This window comes from Talpa europaea (genome assembly GCF_964194135.1).
Source record: "Talpa europaea genome assembly, chromosome: 4".
In the NCBI taxonomy this organism is placed as follows: Eukaryota; Metazoa; Chordata; class Mammalia; order Eulipotyphla; family Talpidae; genus Talpa; species Talpa europaea.
In genome coordinates this window covers 102,436,331-102,460,444 of record NC_140070.1, presented here as the reverse complement: position 1 = coordinate 102,460,444, position 24,114 = coordinate 102,436,331, and the positions used below count along the sequence as shown (strand labels likewise).

The following is a 24,114-nucleotide window of genomic DNA, read 5'->3' as shown; positions in this document are numbered from 1 at the left end:
TGTACCCAGTGCATGTATAAACAAAACAAACAAACAGACCAGCAAACAAATAAATAAAGCATGCCTCTATACAAAAAAAAAAAAAAAAAAAAAGAAGATGTGGTACATATACACCATGGAATATTACTCAGCAATCAAAAAAGATAAACACACGCAATTTGCATCAACATGGATGGAGCTGGAAGGGATCATGCTCAGCGAAATAAGCCAGAAAGAAAAAGAAAAATACCAGATGATCTCACTCATAGCAGGAATCTATAAACCTAAATAAGGGATCAGGAAAAAAGAATAACTATAAGAAAGAAAAAATCAAAATCAACAAACAACTATAAACCAGAGATACATTATGGGGGGAAGCGGGGGGAAGGAGGGACTGAGGTCAAAATAAGGGGGGTTCAATTGTATGGGGAATATAAAAATAAAAAAAATTTTAAAAAAAAGCTCTTGTGCCTGCTGCCAGTGTTAATGTCTCCTATGGAGACCTAGGTAGCTTTCTAAAGTCTAATGTCTTTTCAATGTCTCCTGTGGGGACCTAGGTAGCTTTCTAAAGTCTGTATAGAACCCATTACCTTACTAGAAATAAGTATGTGATCCTCTCTTGCCAGAGTTGTCTTTGGTAGATACAGCTAAAGATAGACATAGCTGTAGATATAAAGATCAATGGAAGGGTAATGTGGGCTACTTACATTAGTAATAATGAACACATATGACACACCAAAGTCCAGTAGACCCAAATTCAATGAAAAGTTCTTATCTTCTGTCCTACAATGCACTGCACGGTAGCTGGAACAAGACAACTTTAGTTTAGAATAAAGATCACAGTTTAGAAAAATACTATCTCCAGGGGAAAGAATGACTGAATTTTTCTACTGATGGTGTATCAAGCAGTGAAGTTACTATTTCTTATTGAAGAGACGAGTCTCTAAGAGTTAATACTTCTCTTTTTTAGCTTGATTGTCTTTTTAAAAATTTTATTTGATGGTGTATTACCCTTTTAATGATTCTTAAATTTTATTTGCTAAGACTTTGTTGAGGACTTTTGTATCTGTTCATCAGGGATATTGTTTTGCAGGTTTCTTTTTTTGTGATATCCTTCTCTCCTTTTGGTATCAGGGTAATGTTGGCCTCATAAATTGTATTTGGAAGCATTCCCTCTCTAATTTTTTGAATGAGTTTGGGAAGGATAGGTATTAATTCATTTTTGAAAGTTTGGCAGAACTCCCTGCTGAAGCTATATGGTCCTGGTGTTTAGTTTTGGGATGACTTTTGATTGCTGTTTCAATTTTCTTACTTGTAATTGGTCTGCTCAAATTTTCTATTTATTCGTGATTTGGTCTTAGTAGATTGTATTAGTCTAAGAATCTTTCCATTTCTTTGATATTTTCTAATGTTGGCATAAACATGTTCATAGTCTCTTATTCTCTGTATTTTTATGATGTGTGTTGTAACTTCACTCTCATTTCTGATTCAGTTCAATTCATTCAACTAAAAAAAGAATTTCTCTCTCTCTCTTTTTTGGTAAGCTTAACTAGAAGTCTGTCTATTTGGTTTACTTTTTCAAAGAACCAGCTATGGCTTCATTGATCTTTTGTACTGTCTTTTTTATTTCTCTTTTATTTACCCTTGCTCTAATACTTGTTATTTTCTTTCTCCTACTAGGTTTTGGTTTAATTTGTTCTTTTTCTAGTCCTTTAAGTTGTAAGATTGGATTGTTTATTAGAGCTTGTTTCTTGATACAAACCTGTATTGCTATAAACCAGAGTAAATAATGTCATACCTGGTTTTTCTGCCTCTTATCTGAATAAGGGTTTTTTTTTTTTAACTGTAAGCCTGAAAAAATAGGTATAAATCTCCTTCTTTTGTGGAGATCAGGTTCTAAGTCTTCTAACCTAAGCATTATGAAGTTTTCTTTTATGGGTCTTATGAATTAGTGGAATAGTATAAAACAGTGAACCTGAAAGAATAAGCTCAAAGTAATGAAGTGCCAATAGGAGGTGCCAAAGGTAGAAGTGAGAGTCAATGATAAATGGCAACCTCGGAGAGATGGCTTTGTTAACTACACAGTATGGCCTTCACTGCAATCCTTATCTCAATAAATCTTGCAGACAAAGGTAAGACTGAGGGATGGCCTCAAGGATAGAAAAAGAGCAGGAGTCTGGATATACTCAAAATTAGCCAACATACATCTATCTGATTCCTCCACCAATATGCAAAGAAAGAATTTTAAAATAGTTGTTAATAAAAGTAAATGTCCACTAGGATATTGTTCTTACTCTCCACTTTGCACAGTTCTGTAAGCAGACACACCATAGTCTTCGCCAACATTCAGGAAAATACCTCTACCCAGGGAGATGTTGACTTCTTCATATAAAGTGTTTACAAACCTAAAGATGGAGACATTGTCACAGATCAGACAAATAATCCCAAACAGAGACACCTCTTGAAGGGTAGTAGCCTTTTTGTTTTGCTTACCACTTTATCCCCAGTGCCTAGAATAGTGGCTGGCACATAAAAGGTATATAATGCATATTGTTAACTGGGTGAATTAACTTGCATTTAAGAAGTAATAAGAGTCTAGCTATCCCTAACCTTCTCTCTCCTGAAGTAATAGCTTTCTATCTGCCACATCCTCACCTGATCTCTAAGGTAGACTCTGTCATGATCAACCATGGAAGTTTGAGTTACTTCACTAATCTATCTTAGGTGAGCCCAGATTTTCCCTCTTGTAATGCTGGGATCCATCAGTTGAGATTCCACTAAGAAATTATACACAAACACGCATACACACCAGTATATACATAAAGTTGGAATTTTACCCTCATAAATGAAGTCTGACTTGGCCTATGCAAAACTCAGACTCCCAGCCCTAAGAGTTGAATTATCATTTTTTCCAGGTTGGCAGGGAATGCTGGATTCTTACACAGGGATCTTTCTGGTTTTCTGAATTGGGTGCCTAAATTGTCTCCTCAGTATGGATTTTTGACAGATTTCTATTTTGATAGCTTTTGTCTTGATCCTTGAACCAAGGGATAAGAAGGGCAGTTCCTTCTAGAATCCTTAATGTTGATTCCTAAACTTTAGATCAGTTACAAATTGCTTTCTTTCATACATCTGGATGTTCCTAGTGCTCTCTGACCCAGGGAAGCTTATCCTCACTGTTGTCTTACTTCTTTTGAGCCATTTATTTTTCTCTGAAGTACATCAAAAGCAAAGTATTATGATTCTTCTACCCTCAAGTGAAATTCAGATTTCTAATTAAAAGTTTCTCCTCCAAATGCTATTGTCAACAACAACCACCTAATTTTGAAGGTCAAAGGCATTTGTATCTGTACACGTCAGATTCCTGCTGACTTCTTCAGTGCTTTATCTTTGTAACTTTCCCAGGCTGCATGAGAAGACCTTTAGCCTTATGCAGATTAAATGCAAGGTCCTTTGAAACCAGATATATTATATTATACACCATGATACCTCCATAGGTTTATAATAAAAACTATACTTTAAAAACAAAGTAACAATAATTGATATTCAATTACCAATAATGAAGGGAAAATTGTTTGCTCAGTTACAAATTTCTTTCTGGTGATCACAGAGAGAAAGGTACTCCTGAGAGCAAGAAGGGATTTATGCATCAGAACACAGGAACATACATAGATTCAGGGTCATCTCTGAATATCACATGGGAAAGAAATCCTATTTGCCTTTCACATTCTGGAAAATCCCTTTAATACACATGCCCCTGACATCCTAGGAAAGAGTATACTAGTTTAATATAAGTAGAATGTAAGGATTCTTCATCTAAAACCCCACTGGTCAAATGAAACACAAGATTCAAAAGAACAAAGTGCCCTAGGTTCTCCTGGACATCCAAACCTCACAGCTGTCATCCCATTAGTTGTTCTGTTTTCATCTTTCACCTATAATGGAAGAAAGTGAAAATCAGTTACAGATGACAACAGGGAATCAATAATTGAAAAAATTGATCACAGGCATGTCAATGGTAAGATACTGATGATCTAGTCATCATACTGTAGGGTTACAATATGGAAACTAGGCCAATTTACCATCATGCTGGAAATATTTTTCCCATCTTCTCGAATAATCAGACTGTACCAGTTCTTTTCTTCCACAGAATTGTTGGTATTGACAGACAGATTATGATAGTTGAGGTAAAAGTGGAAATTCTGGCTTTCTGTCTTCAGGTGGAGTTTGGAATAGTGTGGCATTTTCTGTAGAATAAAGAATATGTCACACTCATCTCCTGCTTATCTTGAATATCACAGTCTCATAGTACTCCAGGCAGGGTAACTTCAAACTATGCGATTCTTGGGCCTCCCCGGTGGCGCAGCGGTTGAGCGCTGGGTTGCGAAGCTGCGCGTGGCCTCTGCGCCGCCGGTTCGATCCCCGGCTGCTCCCCGGCTACCAGAGGAGGGTCCCACATGGCGCGCAGACCTCTCCTGCCGCCCGCTGCTCCCCTCAGCAGTGTACTTCGGTCCTTCTGCCTGCTCTGCTCCCCGCTCTGGCTCTGGTGAATTCTCTCACCCTCCCGCGCTTCTGCCTGTACCCAGTGCATGTATAAACAAAAACAAACAAAACAAAACCAGCAAAACAAATAAATAAAGCATGCCTCTATAAAAAAAAAAAAAAAAAAAAAACAGTCAAACTATGCGATTCTTTCAGCATTACCCACTAGACTAATAATTCCATTTCTAGGAATATATCTTAGGAGTAATTAAAGGCATGTATAATGATTTAGAAGAAGGAAGGTCATTATAGAATTATATATAATAATAAAACTTAAATACCCATAAGAAAATATTTAACAAAAAGTAATATATCCATGAAATAGAATATTATGTGTTCATTAAAATCATGTACTCAAATATTATCTAAGGGCATGAGAAAAAACTTATGATGCAATTAATGCTAGGAAAATATCAAAACAGTATAAGGAGTTTGAATGTTTTTAAAAATTTGCTCATTTACACAAAAAAATTATTGGTATCTCTGAGTGATGGAATTATAAGTGGTTTTCATATCTTTCTATGTATACTCCAATTTTCAACAATAAATGTATATTACATATATATTTATATAAAAATTTTAATTTATATATAAAACATCTTAATTATATATATATATAATATTCATTCAGAGAGATGTGAACCTGGAACTCTGAATCATATAGTGTTGTAAATCATTACCTCAATAAAAGAAAATAATACAATATACAAAATATTTCAGAATATGTACAGTAATAGGACTGACAATACTCAATTAAAAATCCAGATGATGATTATTAGGAGGCAGTTTTAAAGAATAATACAAATTACAACCTACTGAGAGCTTATAATCACCCAGATATACACATAATGTAGTGATAAACAGATAAACACTACATTATGCTAAACATTATGCTAAATACATAATACTTAGCCTTAAAACAGCTTACGATATTAAAATTATTGTTGAAACTGATGTTCAAAGATAAAATAACTTGTTCAGGGTCTTAGAAACTAGGGAATGGCGGAACCCAGAATAAGACTAGGGCAGTTAGATTCCATAAATGCATGCTCTTAACCACTATGTTATGCTGCTGACTTGGTGCATAATCTGAATGTCTTTCTCTTCATTCAAGTCCATACCTCACCTGAAAGGACTTGATGGACTCTGCCAACATAGAATTATTGTCATTTCCCAGCACTGTCACCTTTACTTCATCATCTGCTAGATTCAAGACTTGTAGGAAAATCTCTTGGGGGCCTGGCTGGGGTGTAGTCATTCCCTTGGAACAGAAAACACAAGTGAGATTCACTAACAAACAATCCTTTCAGTACACTGAGTACACAATTCTCAGTTCTATCTCTGGCAGCCTAGCTCATCTAGTCAGGACACATTTTTCTTCTTTTGAATAACATTTGACTTACAATAACACCGAAAGCAGTTTGGAAAGGGTACCTGAAGCCAAGTAAGACTTCGTAATTTTTGACTCAGATCGCTTCTTGGCTAAGATCACTTTTGGCTAAAGTCAAGTGCATAATATTTGACTCAGCTGTGGCCTCATCTGTCATTCCGCAATAGTGGTTATTCAATATGCCAAAAGGTATTCATTTCAGTATCTCATAGATCACATATACTTGTGCTCTCAAAGAAATGGCCAAATGCCTTCAATGTCAGTGTTTGGGAATTCCTTTGCAGTTTACTCTGAGTCAGGAGGGTAGAGCTGGGCCTCATTTTGCATGGTCTCTCTACCCCTCATATCCTCACTTATCACAATTATCTATCATGCAACTTCTATAAGACAAGTACTGTGCTAGGTCAATGGGAATCAAAATTGAATACGTCAGAAAAGTGAACAAGATAGATATAGTACCGCTTTCATAAAATTTAAGACTCATTAAACTCACATTAATTTTTATCTCTACAACTGCTGCAACTGCAAATGCCAGGCATGCTAGGATCATACCTACAGCCATTTTCCTAAGTGATCTGTGGAGAAAAGGGAGAGACAATGACACATAAACTTTAGACACTAAAGTCCAGCCCTCACCAAAGCCTATATACCATTATAGACTTTTTCTGATTTAGTACTAATTACAGTTCAAGTATTCCCTAGAACTTGTCTTCATATATTCTTCTTTCTCCTTTCAACAGAGTAAAATAGAACTATTCTATGTAATGCACCACATCCCCTACCTCTTCCTTTATGATGGCTTTTCTATCTAGTAAGTCATAATAACAAAAATAGTAGCAATATAGTCAGATATTTACTATGTGCCAGGTGCTATATATTATTACTTCATGCTCTTCTTCTTCAGTAGTCTTCCTTGACCCTGGCAGCAAGGAAGACTCTCTTCCTTCTCTACACTTCCCTGGCACTTTGCCTTTTCCTAGAGCACTTAACATATTTCACCTTGTGTAATAGTTATCCATGTACATGTTTTAGCTCCCTTTCGAAACAGTAAATTTCTGGAGGGCAAGATTTGTGGTTTAATATCTGCTCAATGAATGAGTAAATAACAACTATGAATATGATAATCATCAAAAGGAAACAGATTTTAAATCAGGAAGTAGAGGATGTTTGAAACTTTGCAAAGAATAACACTTCTATTTCTAATGGGGGGGAGCACTAATTAGGAACAATTCTACCCCCACTCTACCAGGTTTCCCTTTAGTTTCATAGAGACAATAGGGATTAGTTGTCATCAAAGACTTTGGACTTCTTTGAAGAGGCAGCGTTGAAGAACTAAGCCACAAGTTTAGGAAAATATTTTTGACTTGCCACGAGGCTTAGTCTTACTCCTTCACCATCACATAGTTTTAAGTCTGCAGTGATGACATGGACTTTCTACAATAAGAATTAATTATATCTAATTTCTACCCTCCAGTATTAATAACTATTTACTCTAACATGGATAAACAGAAGCACAAAAATGATATTTGGTTTTATATAAACAAAAATAAATCATAACTAAAGAAAAAAGTATTGACACTGAATGTTTATTAAAGTGGGCAAAGATTGAGTAAGCTTAGAGCAACACAGGTAGGGTGAGAACTTACGAGAAGTTAATGCCACACTTGGAGATCAGACGGTAAATGACAAGGTCAAACAATGGGATGAAGATAAGAACCAGAAAGGGATTTATTACCTGTAATGCCATAATAAAAAGGATTAGTTACAAGTGTCTTCTATCATGAGTGTGAACATGTGGCCTCATGTGTTTGTTCGCACACTTTCTCACATTCAAACACATTTTCATCATACTAAGTATAGAATGATTCCACATCTCTCAATCTTTTGCACACAAAACTCTATCTCTCTTTTATGAGATTTAGCTTCAAATAGCCCAAGGAACCCATTTCACTCTGAAACTTTTTCTGTGATTCAGTTGGAAACTCTTCCTTCCTATTTTCACTTTACCTCTCCAGTTCCATAGCCCAAAGGGAAGTGTCATGACTGGCAGAAAAAAAATAAAGGAGAGAAGGAAGAATTGGGAATAGTTGAACAAGGGATTAAAAAAAGAACTAGAGCCAACAAATAGTGATCCTGACTTTTTTGCTCATTCTACAAAGTCTTATACTTGCTTTGACAATATTTCCAACATACCACCTTGGCCTGAGGGAGAAAAAAACCCAATGCTTATACTTTTCCTATAAGCTTGAAACTCATTCTCCTGGAACTGGGCAGAAGCTATCTACTTAAGAGAGAATGTGAAAGGGAAGTATGGAGCTTAAAGAGAGTATTTTCAATCTTATGTTTAGCATTCCTTAGCATACAAGGAAAAAATATCAAATATGATTGGTGATACTAATATTACATATAGAGATATACAGATGAGGAAAGAGATGACTATAGAGAAGTCTCCTACCTGCATCTGGTCAGGTTGAAGCACAAAGAGACCCTGAAACAATATATCAAACTACATTTAGATAATGGCTAAAGACAAGAAAAGCCTAGGTTAACATTCTTACTAATTAGCAGTTGAAAAGTGTAAGAATCCATCAGGTTTTTGGTTCAGGGCCACTGTCTTGCTTGTATGTTATGTGAGGGCCGACTGGGGATGACTTCTAGCTCTGTTTGCTCAAGACAGATGTGCCTAAGGGAGATTTTTCTTTTTTATTCACTATGTTTTCCTTAGCTGGAGAGAGAATAGAATCAGTGTGTTTTTATTAATGCCAGTAGCTGCATTTGTAGATAATGATAATGTAAAAGACATCATGTTTAAGACTCCCATTGACACACAGAGCTTTCAAGTTTGTCTTCCTGGGGGGTTTACAAAAGGACAACCATAGTAATTCCTGGACAGCTAGTGGAAGGGAACAAGTAAAATTATATTTTGTAGGTTCCAAATAGACTGGTTAATAAAACACTGACATCATACCACCTTGTCCACATTGTCACAATTAAGACAATGGAAAAAAAACACAATGATCTAGGAAGTGTAACAACTGAGAGAGATGGAACCTTGAGTTTGCCAAGAAGTGGAGATTGGAGAAGAATAAATGATGCTTACAACTTTCCAGATCCTTTCCATATTTATGTATAAAATATCCCACTTCCAGGTCCTCTGCTATCAACCATGCCTGAGCGATGGGGCCAATAGCACCAATCAAATCTGTCCCTGCTGTGTCCTGGGCAGGAAGAAAGCAATCACTATGCCAAGTCTATATCACTTCATTAGCCAACCTCTCAGTATTTCCTTGCATATACTTAAACCTTTCCCATCCTTATGTTCCTGATTTCTAAAGTTAAGAGTGTAGCTTTTGTTTCTAGACCAGATTCTTTGTTTGCCTGCTCTGTATTTTTATGCTAAAGGCAACTTCTTATGATCTTTAGTCAATTTTTAGGCAAAATCACAAAGAAATTTATTTTTCCTTGATAGGAATAGATTCTGTGGAATATCACTTCTACTCACCAAATTTCCATTCATCTTGGTGGCTTGCAAGGTCCATCGTGAGCCCTGAGGCAAGACAGAGGCTTTTATGAAAAAGCTCTTTCCTGTGAGAGGGAAGGGGCCAGTAGAAAGGGTAGCTTTGAAAAGAACTATTCTTACCTGCTGATCCAAAAGAGCCCAGAACATGGGCAATGGGATATAAAGGAATAGTACCCTGGTCAATGCCTTCACATCCATAATGAGCTGCTTCTGCAAGGGGAAGAAGGAACAGGCTGAATTGTCAACTAAAGTTTACTGTCTTGGTGTTGAAGTGTCCCAGAACATTATGAGACATGGTCAAATGCCACAGGAGAGAATCAGTTTGGATAGTAGGAAAGGCTCTATGGAGGCATAGATATTTCTAGAGTTCCAACTCACTGGGTATTTCTCAGCTGCCCAGTCTAGCCAGTGCTGTCGTTTTGGAATGTCCCCAGAACGGTTCTTGAAACGGTTGAAAATAGCAAACTAGGGCAGAACATAGATATTAGTAGAGAGACTAATGCCCCAACTTTTCTAATCATTATTCTCCCCTTAAACGTACTAAAATGACCTACTCCAACCCTCTGAGTTCACTGGACATTGAATTTCAAAATAATTCAGATATAATTTTATCAATTCTTATTTCCTGTTGCCAGAAATACATAACTATTTTACAGAAGATTTTTTTACCAGTTTTTTTTTTAAATAGTTACATTATTGACTTAATGGTTAAGTAGAGGCCCAGAGGGAGATTGATTTAATCTCAGTTTGCCAAAAGGTATAAAAGTAGAATAAAGGTAATTGAGAAGAATGTATTCCAATATTTGAAAGTCTGTATGTTCAGTTTAGCATCTCTTTCCCTTTGATTGGAAAAAGGCAGGTAAACAATTCATGGACTTACCCAGATACATTTGACAACTCGAATCACTATGTTTCCTTCAGGAGGTGGTTTTTTGTATATTTTGCTTCCCATTGCAAACACAGCTGCAGTGACACACAAACAAGGTTCTTAGCTTCTTTATCTTGCCTTCTTTCTACCTTATTTTCCTTATCTTTTAGTTATTTGATCTATTTTCATGGCTTAGTCACTATCCATATATTAATAGTTCTTGTTTGTTATCTACAAATCAAACCTTTCTTTTGAGCTCTAAACTATATTTCTAGAAAACTGGTAACTACAATTAGATATTCCAATGTAACAAGTCCAAAACAAAATTCATTAGTATTGCCCCAAACCTGTTCTTACCCTACTATCCACTCAGGAAATGTACCTTCTCCCTCGCTTCACATATTTAATCCTATCAAGTTCTGACTGGGGTGAGCTGAGTAAGTACTCACCTTGAACACAAAATTAAGGGAATTACAAAAATTTAGTAAACAAGATAAGAAAGTATCCTTGCTCACTCTTAAGGCTTTATTTCTCCACATTACATTTGTATTAATGGATACCATTGAAAAATAAAAGCCTAATGTTCATTCCTCTGTTCAAAATCCTTTTGTAGCTCCCCATTGTTCTTCTGATGAAGTTTCAATTTTCTAATGACCTGAAAGTTCCTTCATTATCTGATTTCTGTCATTTTCTCCACATTATTTTCTCATTTACACTCCAGGCTATCTTAATTCCTCTAAGATCCATGAATGTATCATACTGCCCTTTACCTCCTTATCTTATTGATACCAATAGTATCTGATTTCTGTTCACTTCTTTGATTAATATCAGTTAATCCTTAAGGTCTCACCTTATTTCTTCAGGCAAACCATTTCTGACCCACCTAGTCTTAGTGGGATGTCCTCTCTATATGTGCTCATAGCTTTCTCTACTTTCACAGTTGTGACACTGATCATACTATTTTGTACATTCCTTGTTACTTGTCTGCTGTCCTCTTCCTGATAGACTAATAAATTTTCTCAAAATGTGAACTCTATAGCAGCCTAATTCACTGATATGACCCCCAATTCTTGACACAAAATCTAAACCATAATAGATTCATTAAATAAACGTTTGTTGAGTGAATGAAAAAAATAAATGAATATAAATTACAGTGAATGGCCAGAGAATTGAGTGACTTTTAGGACCCAGAAAACTGAAGAAGTTGACTAATAAAGATGGCTAACACTAACAAAATATTTTACAATTTATAAAAATTTTCACTCACAGCATCTTTTGATCTTCAAAATTATTCTGATATATAAATATTATTATTGTGCAGTGATCCAGAAAAGGAGACATAAAACTAATCAATGAACGAGGAAAATGTTTTGACTTTGAAGGAAGAAGGAAACAGTGAATACATTATCACAGTTTTTCTGCAATAACACACAGATTTCCTTGGAATTGGAATTGGAAACTGACTCTCACTATCACGCCACCCGCACTCTGCTGGTAAAAAATAATTAGGCTGAACACTGAGTCACTGGGCTCTTTTTTCCTCTACTGAGTTCTTTATGTGTTGGTACTGGATATCTTCCAAGGGGGTGTCACCCAAAGGCTCAGAGTGAGAACAGGTTTCCAGGTCAATGGTTAGAAATAATCATGTCTAAGCTTCTCCTTAGACTGTGTAAACTAAGCAACACACATATCCTCCTTCCTTTTCCATTACTGGGTTCTCAATGGTAAAGAGAATGGCACTCAATCTAAGTGACATCAGTTTCTAAGAATGTTCCAATTCTTCTTACTCTTTTTGCTCAGTAGCAAACTGCCTGGGAGCAGAGCAGGGCAGAAGTAGTTAAACTTAGATGCCATATTACTGCTTTCTAAATGTAGCTGTTAAAATCTTATTTTATTAGTTTAATAATTTTTTAAAAGATTTATTTATTTATACAAGAGCTGGGGTAAAGGCCAGAGAGAATTCACCAGAGACAGAGCAGGGATCAGAAGAGGCATATGGACCGAAAGCACTGCTGAGGGGAGCAGCGGGCAAGCCAGGAGAGGTCTGCCGCGCCATGTGGGTATCTCCCTGGCCAGCTGGGAACTGAACCTGCACTGCAGAGACCGTGGACAGCATTACAGTGCTGTGCTCAACTCACTGCACCACTGGGGAGGCCCTATCAGTTTAACAATTTTTTATGGTAAATTGTTTTACAACACAGTCTAAGTTTTAGGAGTACCAGCTCTTACCTCTTCATATTATGATACCACACCACATCCATCACCAAGATTTTAATAAATCTCCACCACAATCCAATGGACCCCTTCTATCAATTGTTTCTATGCCCCACTCCCTTCTCATCTGGTTAGTACAAGGTCCAAAGAATTTTAAATGTCTTCCAATTATCAGAAAAATAACTATTTAATGAAATAAGCTAGTTTGAGAGAATTAATTATCTCTCTTGCTTTCTTTCATACTGTAGCATAGAGTAGTAGATCTCAACCTTGACTGCACATGACAATTATATAAATATTTAAAAAATTAAAAATTATATATGGTAGGCCCTATCCTGATTTAATTGTTACTACAGGGGTTCAGAGGTCATTCTTTTCTAAAGTTTCCCAGAAAACTTCTTAGCTGTTTTGTAAACTTGGGCATATTTTTAAAAGGTCTCTGACTTCATTCAGTTACTTTATCTGTCCTGTCTACAGGATACCCCTCAATAGCAATTACCTAATAGGATTAGCATGAGGATTGAATGAAATAGTTTGTGTAAAATACTTTCAAGATGCTTTACATATGACAGACATTAATGGTCAAGTTTTCTCTGTCACACTACACTTACCAAGAGCTATCACCATAAGCAATCCTGGAACTCCAAAAGCCAATGCATAGCAATCTTCCCCAAAACACTTCACATCTCCTAAAAAAAAAAAAAAAAAAAAAAAAGGAACCTTGAAGCTTGAGTCTTTGATACTCTATTCTGAGAGCTCATCTTATTTAGGTCATAAGCATAGTCATTCTTTCTCTTTCCTCCCATCACCTAAGTCCATAATCCTTCTTTGGGGTCAGACAAATCAAGATTAAAAAAACATTTATTTCCCATATTTTCAAGCCCTTATAAAAGGAGATTATGGACAGCAGGAGGCCTTGAATAGATTTTTGGATGGCCAGATTAAGGCTTATAAAGGGCCCCTCAGAAAACATCCTAACCTCTCAGCATGGGTGTGATAAATGTAGAAATCAAGCTCCCTGCATTGATGGAGAGGTAGAAGACTGAGAAGTATCTAGTCCGTTCCTTTGCCTGAAACAAACAGGACAAATCATCAGTTCAATGTGCCCCCAGCTCCATCCCCACCCTATAATCAGACTCAACTGGATGTAAATACAAAAAGGTAGAGTCAAATATTACCTCCACGGTATCTGTGTATCATGTTAGATATTTTAACACATACTTGGCTGACTCCAGATAAATATCTACCCATATTTCTAACTCCAGTGCAAGAATCTTTAACATCTTTTTACTGCTTTACCTGGACAAAAATGATTATCTATACACTATCCCACTACTGATTCCTATACATATCTATTCTGGTATTAATTTCTTTGCATTAATTGCCTGCTTCATTCAGGACATTGTGCATTCCTTTAAGGAAGAAGTCATACCTTACTCATTTCTATATGCTCCACTACCTAGCACAGTATCTACATTTTATTGACTGAATTAAGTGAATCATTGATTGAGTTCAATAATATAATTTGTGGAATGTGTGGTAGGAATAGAGGAATAGAAAAAAGGACAATGGAGTGAACTGTTGATCAAGCAAGGAAGTTTGCCAGAGCATAAAAGGAAGTCCATGGGTTTAGAGGGGGTTGATGGAAACTTGAAGTTGAGTTTGACCTATTACTGAAATATCTTTATGAATATTCCATGTACAGTTACCAAATGAAGCAACTTTTAAATAAATTTGCTGATGCTTTATTCACTGTGCATTGCTGTGGTTCATTCTGATACCCTAAATCTTTTCCTGATGATTTAGCACAATCTGTCCTTCCCCATTTTCTATTATAGTATGTCTTGCTTCCTCTTCCAATTTGCATTGCTTCCTCTTCTGGTCTACCTTATTCTATTCATCTATCTGTACCCAGTCATTGTGCATAGAATCCCACTTGCCAGAGTTTGTTTTTTCCTCCAAAGTCAGCAATCAATTATAATCTATGGCCCTCTGGACAGATAAAGAACATAGTATGTTAACTCAAATGGTCTAAAGGGTAAGAGAAACATAGGAATACAGGATACACAGAGAGAGAAAGACCAGATAATGATAAATAGGTATGGAAGGGGGAATAGACACATAAAGAGAGACAAAAAAAAAAAAAAGAAAGAAAGAAAAAAGAAAAAAGAAAGCAAAGAGAGAAAGTCAGAAATGTTAGCTGACCTAAGCTTGCCTGTTGTCATGCTTTCTCATATGGGCTTTCTCATGCTGTTTGGTTTTGTTGTTGCTGTTTTCCTATTGATAGTGGAAAGTAGTAAGGAAAAGTTTAATGAAGAAATTCATTTCATTTTATTCTGAATTTTCATTTTCCCCTTTCATAAGGATAATTAAAGATAGGGATATTTAAATTATCACTATGCTGCCTATCACCTCCCATTTCCAAAGTGCTCACCACATTTCTTCTTAAATGCTTTAAGTGAAAGGAAACTCACTACTTCAGATTCTGACAATTTGAAGTTTTTCCTTCCATCAAGCAAAAAGCTAAGTTACTATAGTTATCACTCATTGGTCTCATGTTTAATTATTGCCATCTGTTTGACATCTATGGAAATTTATAATACTCTAATTTTTAACCTTATACAGGTTAAATATCTTCATTCCCCTCAACTTTTTTTCATAAAACATGTCTTTTAATCCATCTACCACTCTGGTCACTTTCCTTTGAACATTTTAGTTTCTCTATTGATTACCAGTGCACAGCATTGATCACAACTCCCAGATATGATCTGAACAGTGGATTGTTTCAGTACTGGCAAATAGTCATTCTTCAGTTATCTCTTTTAATGATTCATAAATTATTTTGAAAATATAGAAATAATAGGAATCTTACATGTTTTTCTTCAAACTGGTCTCCACCAAAAGCTGCCACACAGGGTTTGATACCTCCTGTCCCCAAAGCTATTAGACTCAAGCCAACCAATGACAGTACTCTGAAATAGAGAAGTGAGGATACTAACCACATTGATACTAAATGCAAATGAATAAATTTAATAGAATATAGAACTACAGGAGGGGGAAAAATGTATACATGGCAAAGACCTGCTCCATATTTTTATCCTGTGGTGATTTTCCATTTGCCTTCACTCTCAGGGAAGGCTCAGGAATATTTACAATCTTTTGACCCTTGAGCCTCTGCCAGAATGCATAAATTACATGAGAATATGTTGTCCCTGATAGTTCCATTTATCTGTTATGTGCAACAGATAGAAACAGATATTGAAGGAAGTCCAAAGTTAAAGCACTGATTCTCAGTCTTAGTGAAATAGTATTTGGTATTAGGCACCCTACTGCCTGATTCCTTTCTATCTATTTCTCCTTCCCAGTACCTATTCTCCAATTACTTCAATAAGTGCAAAAGCAGTAGTCTAAAAGTCTATTCCTATCCTAATTCAAAAAACCTAGAAATGAAGAGGCATCCCTGGTTGCCTAGGGGTTAAGTCTCAGTGCTATACTGTCTGAGTTTGATCCCCAGCCAGGGAGCTAACCCAGATGGCTCAGCAGACCTCTCCTGTCTTGCCCACTGCTCCCCTCAGCAGTATATTTCAGTAGATCTGCCTGTTCTGTACCCCACTCTGTCTCTGGTGAATCCTCCCACTCCCCTGCACCTCTGGTCTACACCCCAGTTCTTCTATGCAAAAATAAATTTTAAAATTTTAAAAAACACTAAAAATGAAGAAACAGAAAAACATCACAAATGCTACCAAAAAAAAAATCCAAGAGAAGACTCAATCCAGTAGAACCACAGAATATGCCTGAGAAGGAGTCCAAGGCAACAGTTATAAAAAAGGGTCTCAAAAAAGGAAAGAAAAAAGGAAAGAAAAAAGGAAAGAAAGAAAGAAAGAAAGAAAGAAAGAAAGAAAGAAAGAAAGAAAGAAAGAAAGAAAGAAAGAAAGAAAGAAAGAAAGAAAGAAAGGAATAAAGACAGAAAATATGAGCCAGTTACAATCATAATGAATGGATCTAAAAAATATTATAACTGGAAAAAGACAGAGGATAGAGGACAACAATGGAGAAAATTAGAGAACTTGTAAGTATAAAGTTGGAGGACAAACAAATAGAACAACAAAAGAGAAAAAAGAATAAAAATAAAATAGTTTAAGAGCTCTATAGAATAATCCAAAGAGAAATAGCATCTGTATTATGGGGATGCCAGAAATAGAAAAGAGAGAAAAGCACAGAAAATTTATTTAAAGAAATAATTTCTTAGAACAATCTCAACTGGAAAATAAACTAGACACCATGATCCAAGAGGCCAAAAAAGTTCCAAACAAAATAATGTCAGACAGACACACACCAAGACACATTATAATAAAACTGTTGAAAGTCAATGACAAGAACAGATGCTAAAAACATCAAGAGAAAAAAGGGCAATCTGTAAGGGAACGTCAATTAGATTGCCAGTGAACCTTCTAGTAGAAACACTATAAGCATGGCGGGAATGGCAGAAGATATTTAAAGCACTTAAAGTAAAAGATTTCCAGCCTAGAATCCTTTACTCTGAAGGATCAACATTCAAGATAGAAGGGAGATTATGGAACTTAACCGAAAAACGAAAACTAAAGGAATTTATCAACACCAAGGGGCACAGAAAGAAGTCTTAAAGGGGCTATGAGAAAGTAACAGAACAACAAATAGAGTGGCAACAGATACCTAATTGTATAAGATGAAGGAGGAAGAGAGTAACAATGTGGCCTTTCAGAACCAGCTTGAGACCAGACCATTCACAGGTCACACAAATAATTCGTCATATACTAACATCAGTATAAGCTTCAAACAAAAAACAATAGATGTAAATCATAGACCAGAAATAGGAACTAAGCAAAACATAAAAGGGACATGAGAAAATAAAAAGACAAATTAAAAAATAACAAAATATCAATAAGCATATGTCTCAAAAATTACCTGAAATAAATGTTTTGAATTCACCATTCAAAAGGTATAGAGTTTTGAACGGATTTCAAAACTAAGTCCAAGCTTCTGCTGTTTATAAGAAGCCCACCTTAGCAATAAAAACAAGCACTGACTTACAGTTAAAAATTGGAAAACAGGACCTCCCCTGGTGGTGCAGGCGGTTGAGCACAGTGCTGTGAGGCTGTCCGCAGCCTCTGAAGTGCGGGTTCAATCCCTGCTGGCCGGCGAGAATCCCACATAGCATGGCAGTCCTGTCTCGCCTGTTGCTCCCCTCAGCAGTGTATTTCACTCAGTCTGCCTGTTCTGTTCCCCACTCTGTCTCTGGTGAATCCTCTCACCCTCCCGCGCGTCTGACCTGTATCCCTGTTCTGGTATGTATGAATAAATAAGTCTTAAAAAAAAACCAAAACTGGAAAACAATCCTACAAACAAATGCTTATCAAAAATGTCTGGAACACCTATATTTACATCATATGAAAAAGAACTCCAATTAAAAGAGATAATAAGAGCTAGAGACAGGCATTATATTATGATTAGTGACCTAATACAACAAAAAGAAATAACACTCAAATTTATATGCACTGAATGATGAAGCACCAAGGTACCTAATAGAGCTAAATGGAGACACTGACAATATCACTAATACTAGGGGACATTACAACTATGGACAGATCAGCAAGACTGAGAATAAATAAGGAAACAATAGCCTTTGATGAAAAATGAGACCAAATAGATTTAACAGATATCTCCAGAACACTCATACATGTTTTTCTCAAGTGCTCATGGAACATTTTCAAGACTAGACCATATGTTAGGACAGAAGTTGATTGTCAATAAAACTACAAAGGTTGGAATAATACCGGGTACTTTCTCTGAGTACTGCCATAATGACAGAAATCAACTGTGAAAAAAAATAAAACAGGAAAAACTATAAATACATGAAGACTAAACAATATACTACTTAACATCTATTGGATAAAGAGGAAATTAAAACAGAAATTAAAAAATGCCTTGAGACTAAGAAAAATGAGGCTACAGCTGCCAGAATCAATGGGATGCAACAAAAGCAGTTTTAAGAGGGAAGATAATTGCAATCCAGGCACATATTAAGAAGCAAGAAAAATCCCAAATAAACAATCTAAGAGTAAACCTAAGGCAATTTGAAAAAGAAGAAAAAAGTAAACTCAAAGTTAGTGGAAGGAAGAAAATAATAAAAATAAGAGCAGAAATGAACAAAATGGAAATCTAAAAGACTATACAAAGGATCAATGAAACTAAGAGTTGGCTCTTTAAGAAGATAAGCAAATTGGACTAACTTCAATCTAGGCTAATAAAGAAAAGAAGAAAGAAAACATTAATATAAAAAATCAGAAATGAAAAAGGAGAAATTATCACAGATAACAGAAATTTCAAAGTATTGAATTGCTAAACACAATAAATTTGATAATCTTGAAGAAATGGACAGATTTCTGATTGATATAGTTTACCAAGACTAAGTTACCAGGAAGGAAAAGAAGAATTGAACAAATCACAAGCACAGAAACTGAAACAGCAATAAAAAATCTTCCCCCAAACATAACCATTTTTACAAAACTTCAAAGAAGAACAAATGCCCATATTGTTCAAATTGTTTTTTAAAAATACTAAAGGAAAGAATGCTCTCTAATGCCTTTTATGATGTCAACATTACCTTAATACTGAAACCAGACAAAAATAGGACAAGAAAATTATAGACCAATATTCCTGATGAACATTGATGCAAAAATCTTCAGCAAAATACTAGCAAATTTAATTCAAGGATTATATATCATGATGATGTGGGATTTATTCCAGGGATGCAAGGATAGTTAAATATATGTAAATCAATCAATGTCATACATCATATCAACTAAAGTAAAGATAAAAATCACTTAACTAGATGCAGAGAAAGCATTTGGTAAGATTCAGCACTCATTTATGATGCAAACTCTAAGTAAGATGGGAATAGAAGGAACTTACCTCAATATTGTAAAGGTCATATATAATAAGTCAATATCCAATATAATACTTAATAATGAAAAACCAATAGTTTTCCCTTTCAGATCAGGAACAAAACAAAGATGATCACTGTCACCTCTATTGGTAGTGACTCTACTTAATATTAGATGTTTTAGCCACACAAAAAAAGAAATAAAGGTAATACAAATCAGAAAAGAAATGAAACTGTCACTACTTACAGATTATGTGATATTATATATAGAAAACCTTGAAGAATTCACCAAAAAGCTATTAGAAACAATCGATGAGTACAGCAAAGAGGCAGATTATAAAATTAACATACAAAAAATCATAGCATTTTTTATACAAATAACAAAGAAGAAAAAGAAATCAAGAAAATAACTCCATTTACAATTATCTCAGAAAGAATCAACTACCTCAGAATTAAGCTAACTATGGTGGTGAAGGACCTTTACAAGAACTCCAAGACATTATTAAAGGATTTAGTGACATAAGTTAACAGAAGCACATCACATGCTAATGGATGAGGGGAATCAATATACTCAAAATGACTATCTTTCTTAATGTGATGTATAAATTTAAAGCAATTACCATCAAAATATCAGTAATATTTTTCAAAGATATTGAACAAAAATTATTGAAATGTATACGAAAACATGAAATGCCTTGAATAGCAAAAGCAATCCTGAGAAGAGAAGAAACAAGCATCATAGAAAGAAAACCTGCAATTATTGTATGTAAAACAATGTTAAGGCATAAAAGCAATATACAAACATAAAGTGTTTTTCTTCTTATTTTATGAGCAAATAAAAATACTTTTTATTTGGCTCATATAAAGAAGGGAAATCTGAATGTCTGCTTTATCATTTGTGTGTCTAAAAATTAGACATATGCTCTACTTCAAACTAAAAATCTGAAAAAACAAAACACCAGACTTCCAATCAATTCTTCTAAAATTCACACTCCCACTTTTCTAATGGATACGTTTGTTACGAAAACAACCAAAAAATCTAACAAACAAAAAAATCTAAACCAAAAAACCCCCACAAAACTAGGAGCTTGAAATGGAACTAATGGGACAACACTCACACGAATTAAAAAAAGCAACAAAAAAATAGACAAAGTTTGCATAAAACAGTTGTAACAGATTTCATGAAGGGTAATAGAGGATTGACCATCTCTCAAGACTACCCTAAAATTATAAAGGACTTTAAAAGTTTAAGCTCACAAAGACAAAGAGAACTGAAAAGAAACACCTGTTGATAGATGTGTTACGTGTCAACAAATGTTTGAAAGACAAAGTGGATAAAGGAATTCTGGTTCCAGTAAAATGGAAAAAAATACACCCCACCCTACCTTTTCCACTGAATGCACCTATAAAACGTAAACAGAATGTGTAAATCAACTATATGAGAACTCTGTAAAGAAAATGATAAATTGGGGAGTGGAGGAACATAATTCAAAGTACTATGAAACCATTATTTTCCTAGTACATTTCAGCCTGGATCAATACAGTTAGAACCTGCAATGGGCATTGCTACAGAGAGAGCTTCAGGACACCCTTCTCTGTTCTGACTTGAGAAGCAGGAAAGGGGTTTTCTAATGCTCAGAGTAAGGGGATGAAATAGCGCCCTTCAGTTTTTTGTCCTCTATTCTCTCATGCTCCTGCCCAGTGGGTGGCAGAATTGGACAAATAAAGTCTCAGCTTTGTGACATGAAGGAGTGAAAAGTGGACACTCTTGGAACATGTAGTATCTGAGAGTTTGTAAAGAGGCAGAAACTAGGGAAAGTGAAGTCATAAAGTTATTTATGAACTCCTGGACAAATCTCTAAGTTGTGCCTGGATCTAATCCTAAACTGCCTACTGAAGCTAACGAGGATAAACCACAGCCCAAGGTGTAGACTGCTGCTGGTAGCGCTCATTTAGGACAGATCTGATAACACTGCAAAGACTTTGGAAATGGAATGGACATTGGAACTATTACCCACAGATCTGGTTGGAACTTGCAGCCTGAATCCAACTGGATAGATAAAGGTTTAATGCCTAAAACAACTATAAGAGAAAGGGATAGGTTATAGAACCTATATGGGGTGGTAAGTTCTCCATTCCGCCTGAAGTAGTAAAATATTCTAAATAGACTGAAATATTAAGTATGTTTACTGTAATCCCTAGCTTAATGATACCATACAAAGATATAGTATCAAAACAAGATAAACTAAAATGGAACACTAACATTTTTTTAAACTATTACACAAACACGCATAGCAATTTTATTCGTAGTGGTCAAAAAGAATCAGCTTAAGAATCAGTTTGAGGGCCTCCCCGGTGGCGCAGCGGTTGAGCGCTGGGTTGCGAAGCTGCCCGCGGCCTCTGCAGCGCCGGTTAGATCCCCGACTGCTCCCCGGCCACCGGAGGAGGGTCCCGCATGGCACGCAGACCTCTCCTGCTGCCCGCTGCTCCCCTCAGCAGTGTACTTCGGTCCTTCTGCCTGCTCTGCTCCCCGCTCTGGCTCTGGTGAATTCTCTCACCCTCCCGCGCTTCTGACTGTACCCAGAGCATGTATAAACAAAACAAATAAACAAACAAATAAATAAATAAAAAACATGCCTCTAAAAAAAAAAAAAGAATCAGTTTGAATCAGTTGAAGAATAAGTTCTTCAATGGGTAAAAATGCAATGAGCTCAGATAAAAGAGGAAAAAGTTAAACTGGTTCATAAATATTTTTTCTTAGCCAATTTGGTAGTAAAAGACTAAGTCGACAAATAAAGGGATATTTCCAGTAAAAAAAATAGAAAACTGTAATGAATGCATGAGGCCAGTCAAATATAAGAAAATTGATTCAGTTTATTCCATGATTTTACTCACGTGTGTACCATATATCCCCCCAGTATTGGTAAGGCACCCAACGATTTAATCACATGGCCAAGTACATACACCAGGGAGAGGTAGATGATTGTCCTGTTGAGAAAATTAAATAAGTCAGTTTACAAACAGAATTCAGAGACTTGAATAATACACCCAGAACATGGTTCATACTATTCCTAGTGCCAGAATAAAAGAAATGGGAAGAGGAAGGGGTGGAGGTGGCAAAGAATCACCTGAGAAAGGCAAATAGAAATGATAGTGAATGAAGTAAAGCAACTAAAGGAGAGGAAATCTTTACCCTATAGGGTTAGAGGTAATGGGTACCCCCCTTAAAAAAGACTGTACAATAATAAAGACCATTTAGTTGGCAGGGACTTCCTGGTGTGCTATTGTCTGAGAAATCTGAATGGCAAACACAAAGTAGAAGAGTGAAGAATTCCAGTAAGAATAAGAACATATGTAAATGCAATGAAATATGACACACAATAATATATAAATATAGTTGTTAATATTTTCCTTATAAGTGGAATATTAGTACTGGAAGGAAACTTGGAAATTATATGGTTTACATCTGTAGTTTTAATGTGTTATATGCTAACATGAAATATAAAGGATGGAAAGAAAATTGTAGAGAAAGACTAGAGATGCCAGAAATCTCAGGATGTGGATTTATCTAATATTCCTAATATTCCTATGATGGTTCTCCAGGGAAATGACCTGAGAGAATTTATTATAGCAAGTAGGGATAATTAATCTAAGGTTAATTAATATTAGGCAAGGGGGACCAGCTTTCTGAAAAGAACTTAATCTGTATTCTAGAGATAAGTTTTTGTTTTGAGATTAAAAAGAATAAATAGAAAGGAAAGAAAAGACATTGAGAAAAAGTTAATCTATCATATATCATAAAGCCAAAAGAGATTATCTATGCTAGACTTTCAGAGGGAAAAACAAAAGAAGCGTGAGCTAAAGTGAGAGAGTCTGAGTAGGAATATCAGAGCCATATAGGATTTCTAACCGGAAGGTGGATTTGAGAGTAGTCCATAGGCTCAGTTGTAAGAAATGAGTATGAGGGCAGTAGCTCTTCCAAAGGACGCCACCTGTTCCAGGACCTTTCCCTGGGTGTCCAAAATTTTATTCTGTCTGTAAAGAAACTCTGTTTTTGCTTATGCTAAAGGAAAAAGGAAAGAAGGGAGGGAGGGAGGGAGGAAGGAAGGAAGATGGAAAACAGTAAAACATTTTAGGTGTACATTTTCAGTGTCGAATGTACGGGCAATGAAGACCAACTAGAACAGTGGCAGTTAATGGCAGTAGGATTCAGTAGTGAGAATAATAAATGTGAGAGATCTTATAGAAAGCGAACTGGTAGAGTTGCTAACTGACTAGATGTGGAGATATAAGAGAAAGAACAGGTTTGAGGAAAGAAGATAAGGTGGAACATCCAGGAGATGAATGTTGATATGCAGTTACAATACATACTGGAGCTTGAGTGACATGTTAGAATTAGAAAGGCTGAGGAGCTCTCTGAATATAGCTATAATTGACAACACAGGGCTTGCTAAATGAAAATCTGGAGAATGAGAAGAAGGTGAAAGATATACCTTGGGGAAATGCCTACATTCAGGAAAGAGTGGAGTAAACTAAAGGCAAAAGACAAACCAAATAAGAAAGAATCAAAAAAGTAGGAGGAAGAGAACCAAAAAATAAAGTGTTAGAGAAGCTCAGAAATTTTCAATATAGGAACAATATGCAAACTAGAATATTAAAATAAGTTCAAAGTAAATAAG

General features: G+C 35.7%; 1 protein-coding gene across 2 annotated transcripts in view; it reads right to left on the bottom strand.

The window, feature by feature from the left end:
• The window catches only part of SLC15A2 (solute carrier family 15 member 2), a gene marked incomplete at both ends in the record, with an annotated part of 34,532 nt that overhangs the window by 5,785 nt on the left and 4,633 nt on the right, over positions 1-24,114 (bottom strand). Inside the window, 16 exons of one of the 2 annotated variants that reach the window (XM_084232046.1) lie at positions 687-783; positions 2,274-2,384; positions 3,871-3,914; positions 4,062-4,226; positions 5,648-5,782; positions 6,405-6,486; positions 7,558-7,646; positions 8,367-8,399; positions 9,414-9,458; positions 9,552-9,641; positions 9,810-9,896; positions 10,312-10,394; positions 13,125-13,202; positions 13,493-13,583; positions 15,386-15,485; positions 22,331-22,423. In XM_084232046.1, the coding sequence (XP_084088172.1) occupies positions 687-783; positions 2,274-2,384; positions 3,871-3,914; positions 4,062-4,226; positions 5,648-5,782; positions 6,405-6,486; positions 7,558-7,646; positions 8,367-8,399; positions 9,414-9,458; positions 9,552-9,641; positions 9,810-9,896; positions 10,312-10,394; positions 13,125-13,202; positions 13,493-13,583; positions 15,386-15,485; positions 22,331-22,423 (1,423 nt within the window). The remainder of the gene's footprint in view (positions 1-686; positions 784-2,273; positions 2,385-3,870; positions 3,915-4,061; positions 4,227-5,647; positions 5,783-6,404; positions 6,487-7,557; positions 7,647-8,366; positions 8,400-9,413; positions 9,459-9,551; positions 9,642-9,809; positions 9,897-10,311; positions 10,395-13,124; positions 13,203-13,492; positions 13,584-15,385; positions 15,486-22,330; positions 22,424-24,114) is intronic. The other variant, XM_084232047.1, reaches the window with a different exon arrangement.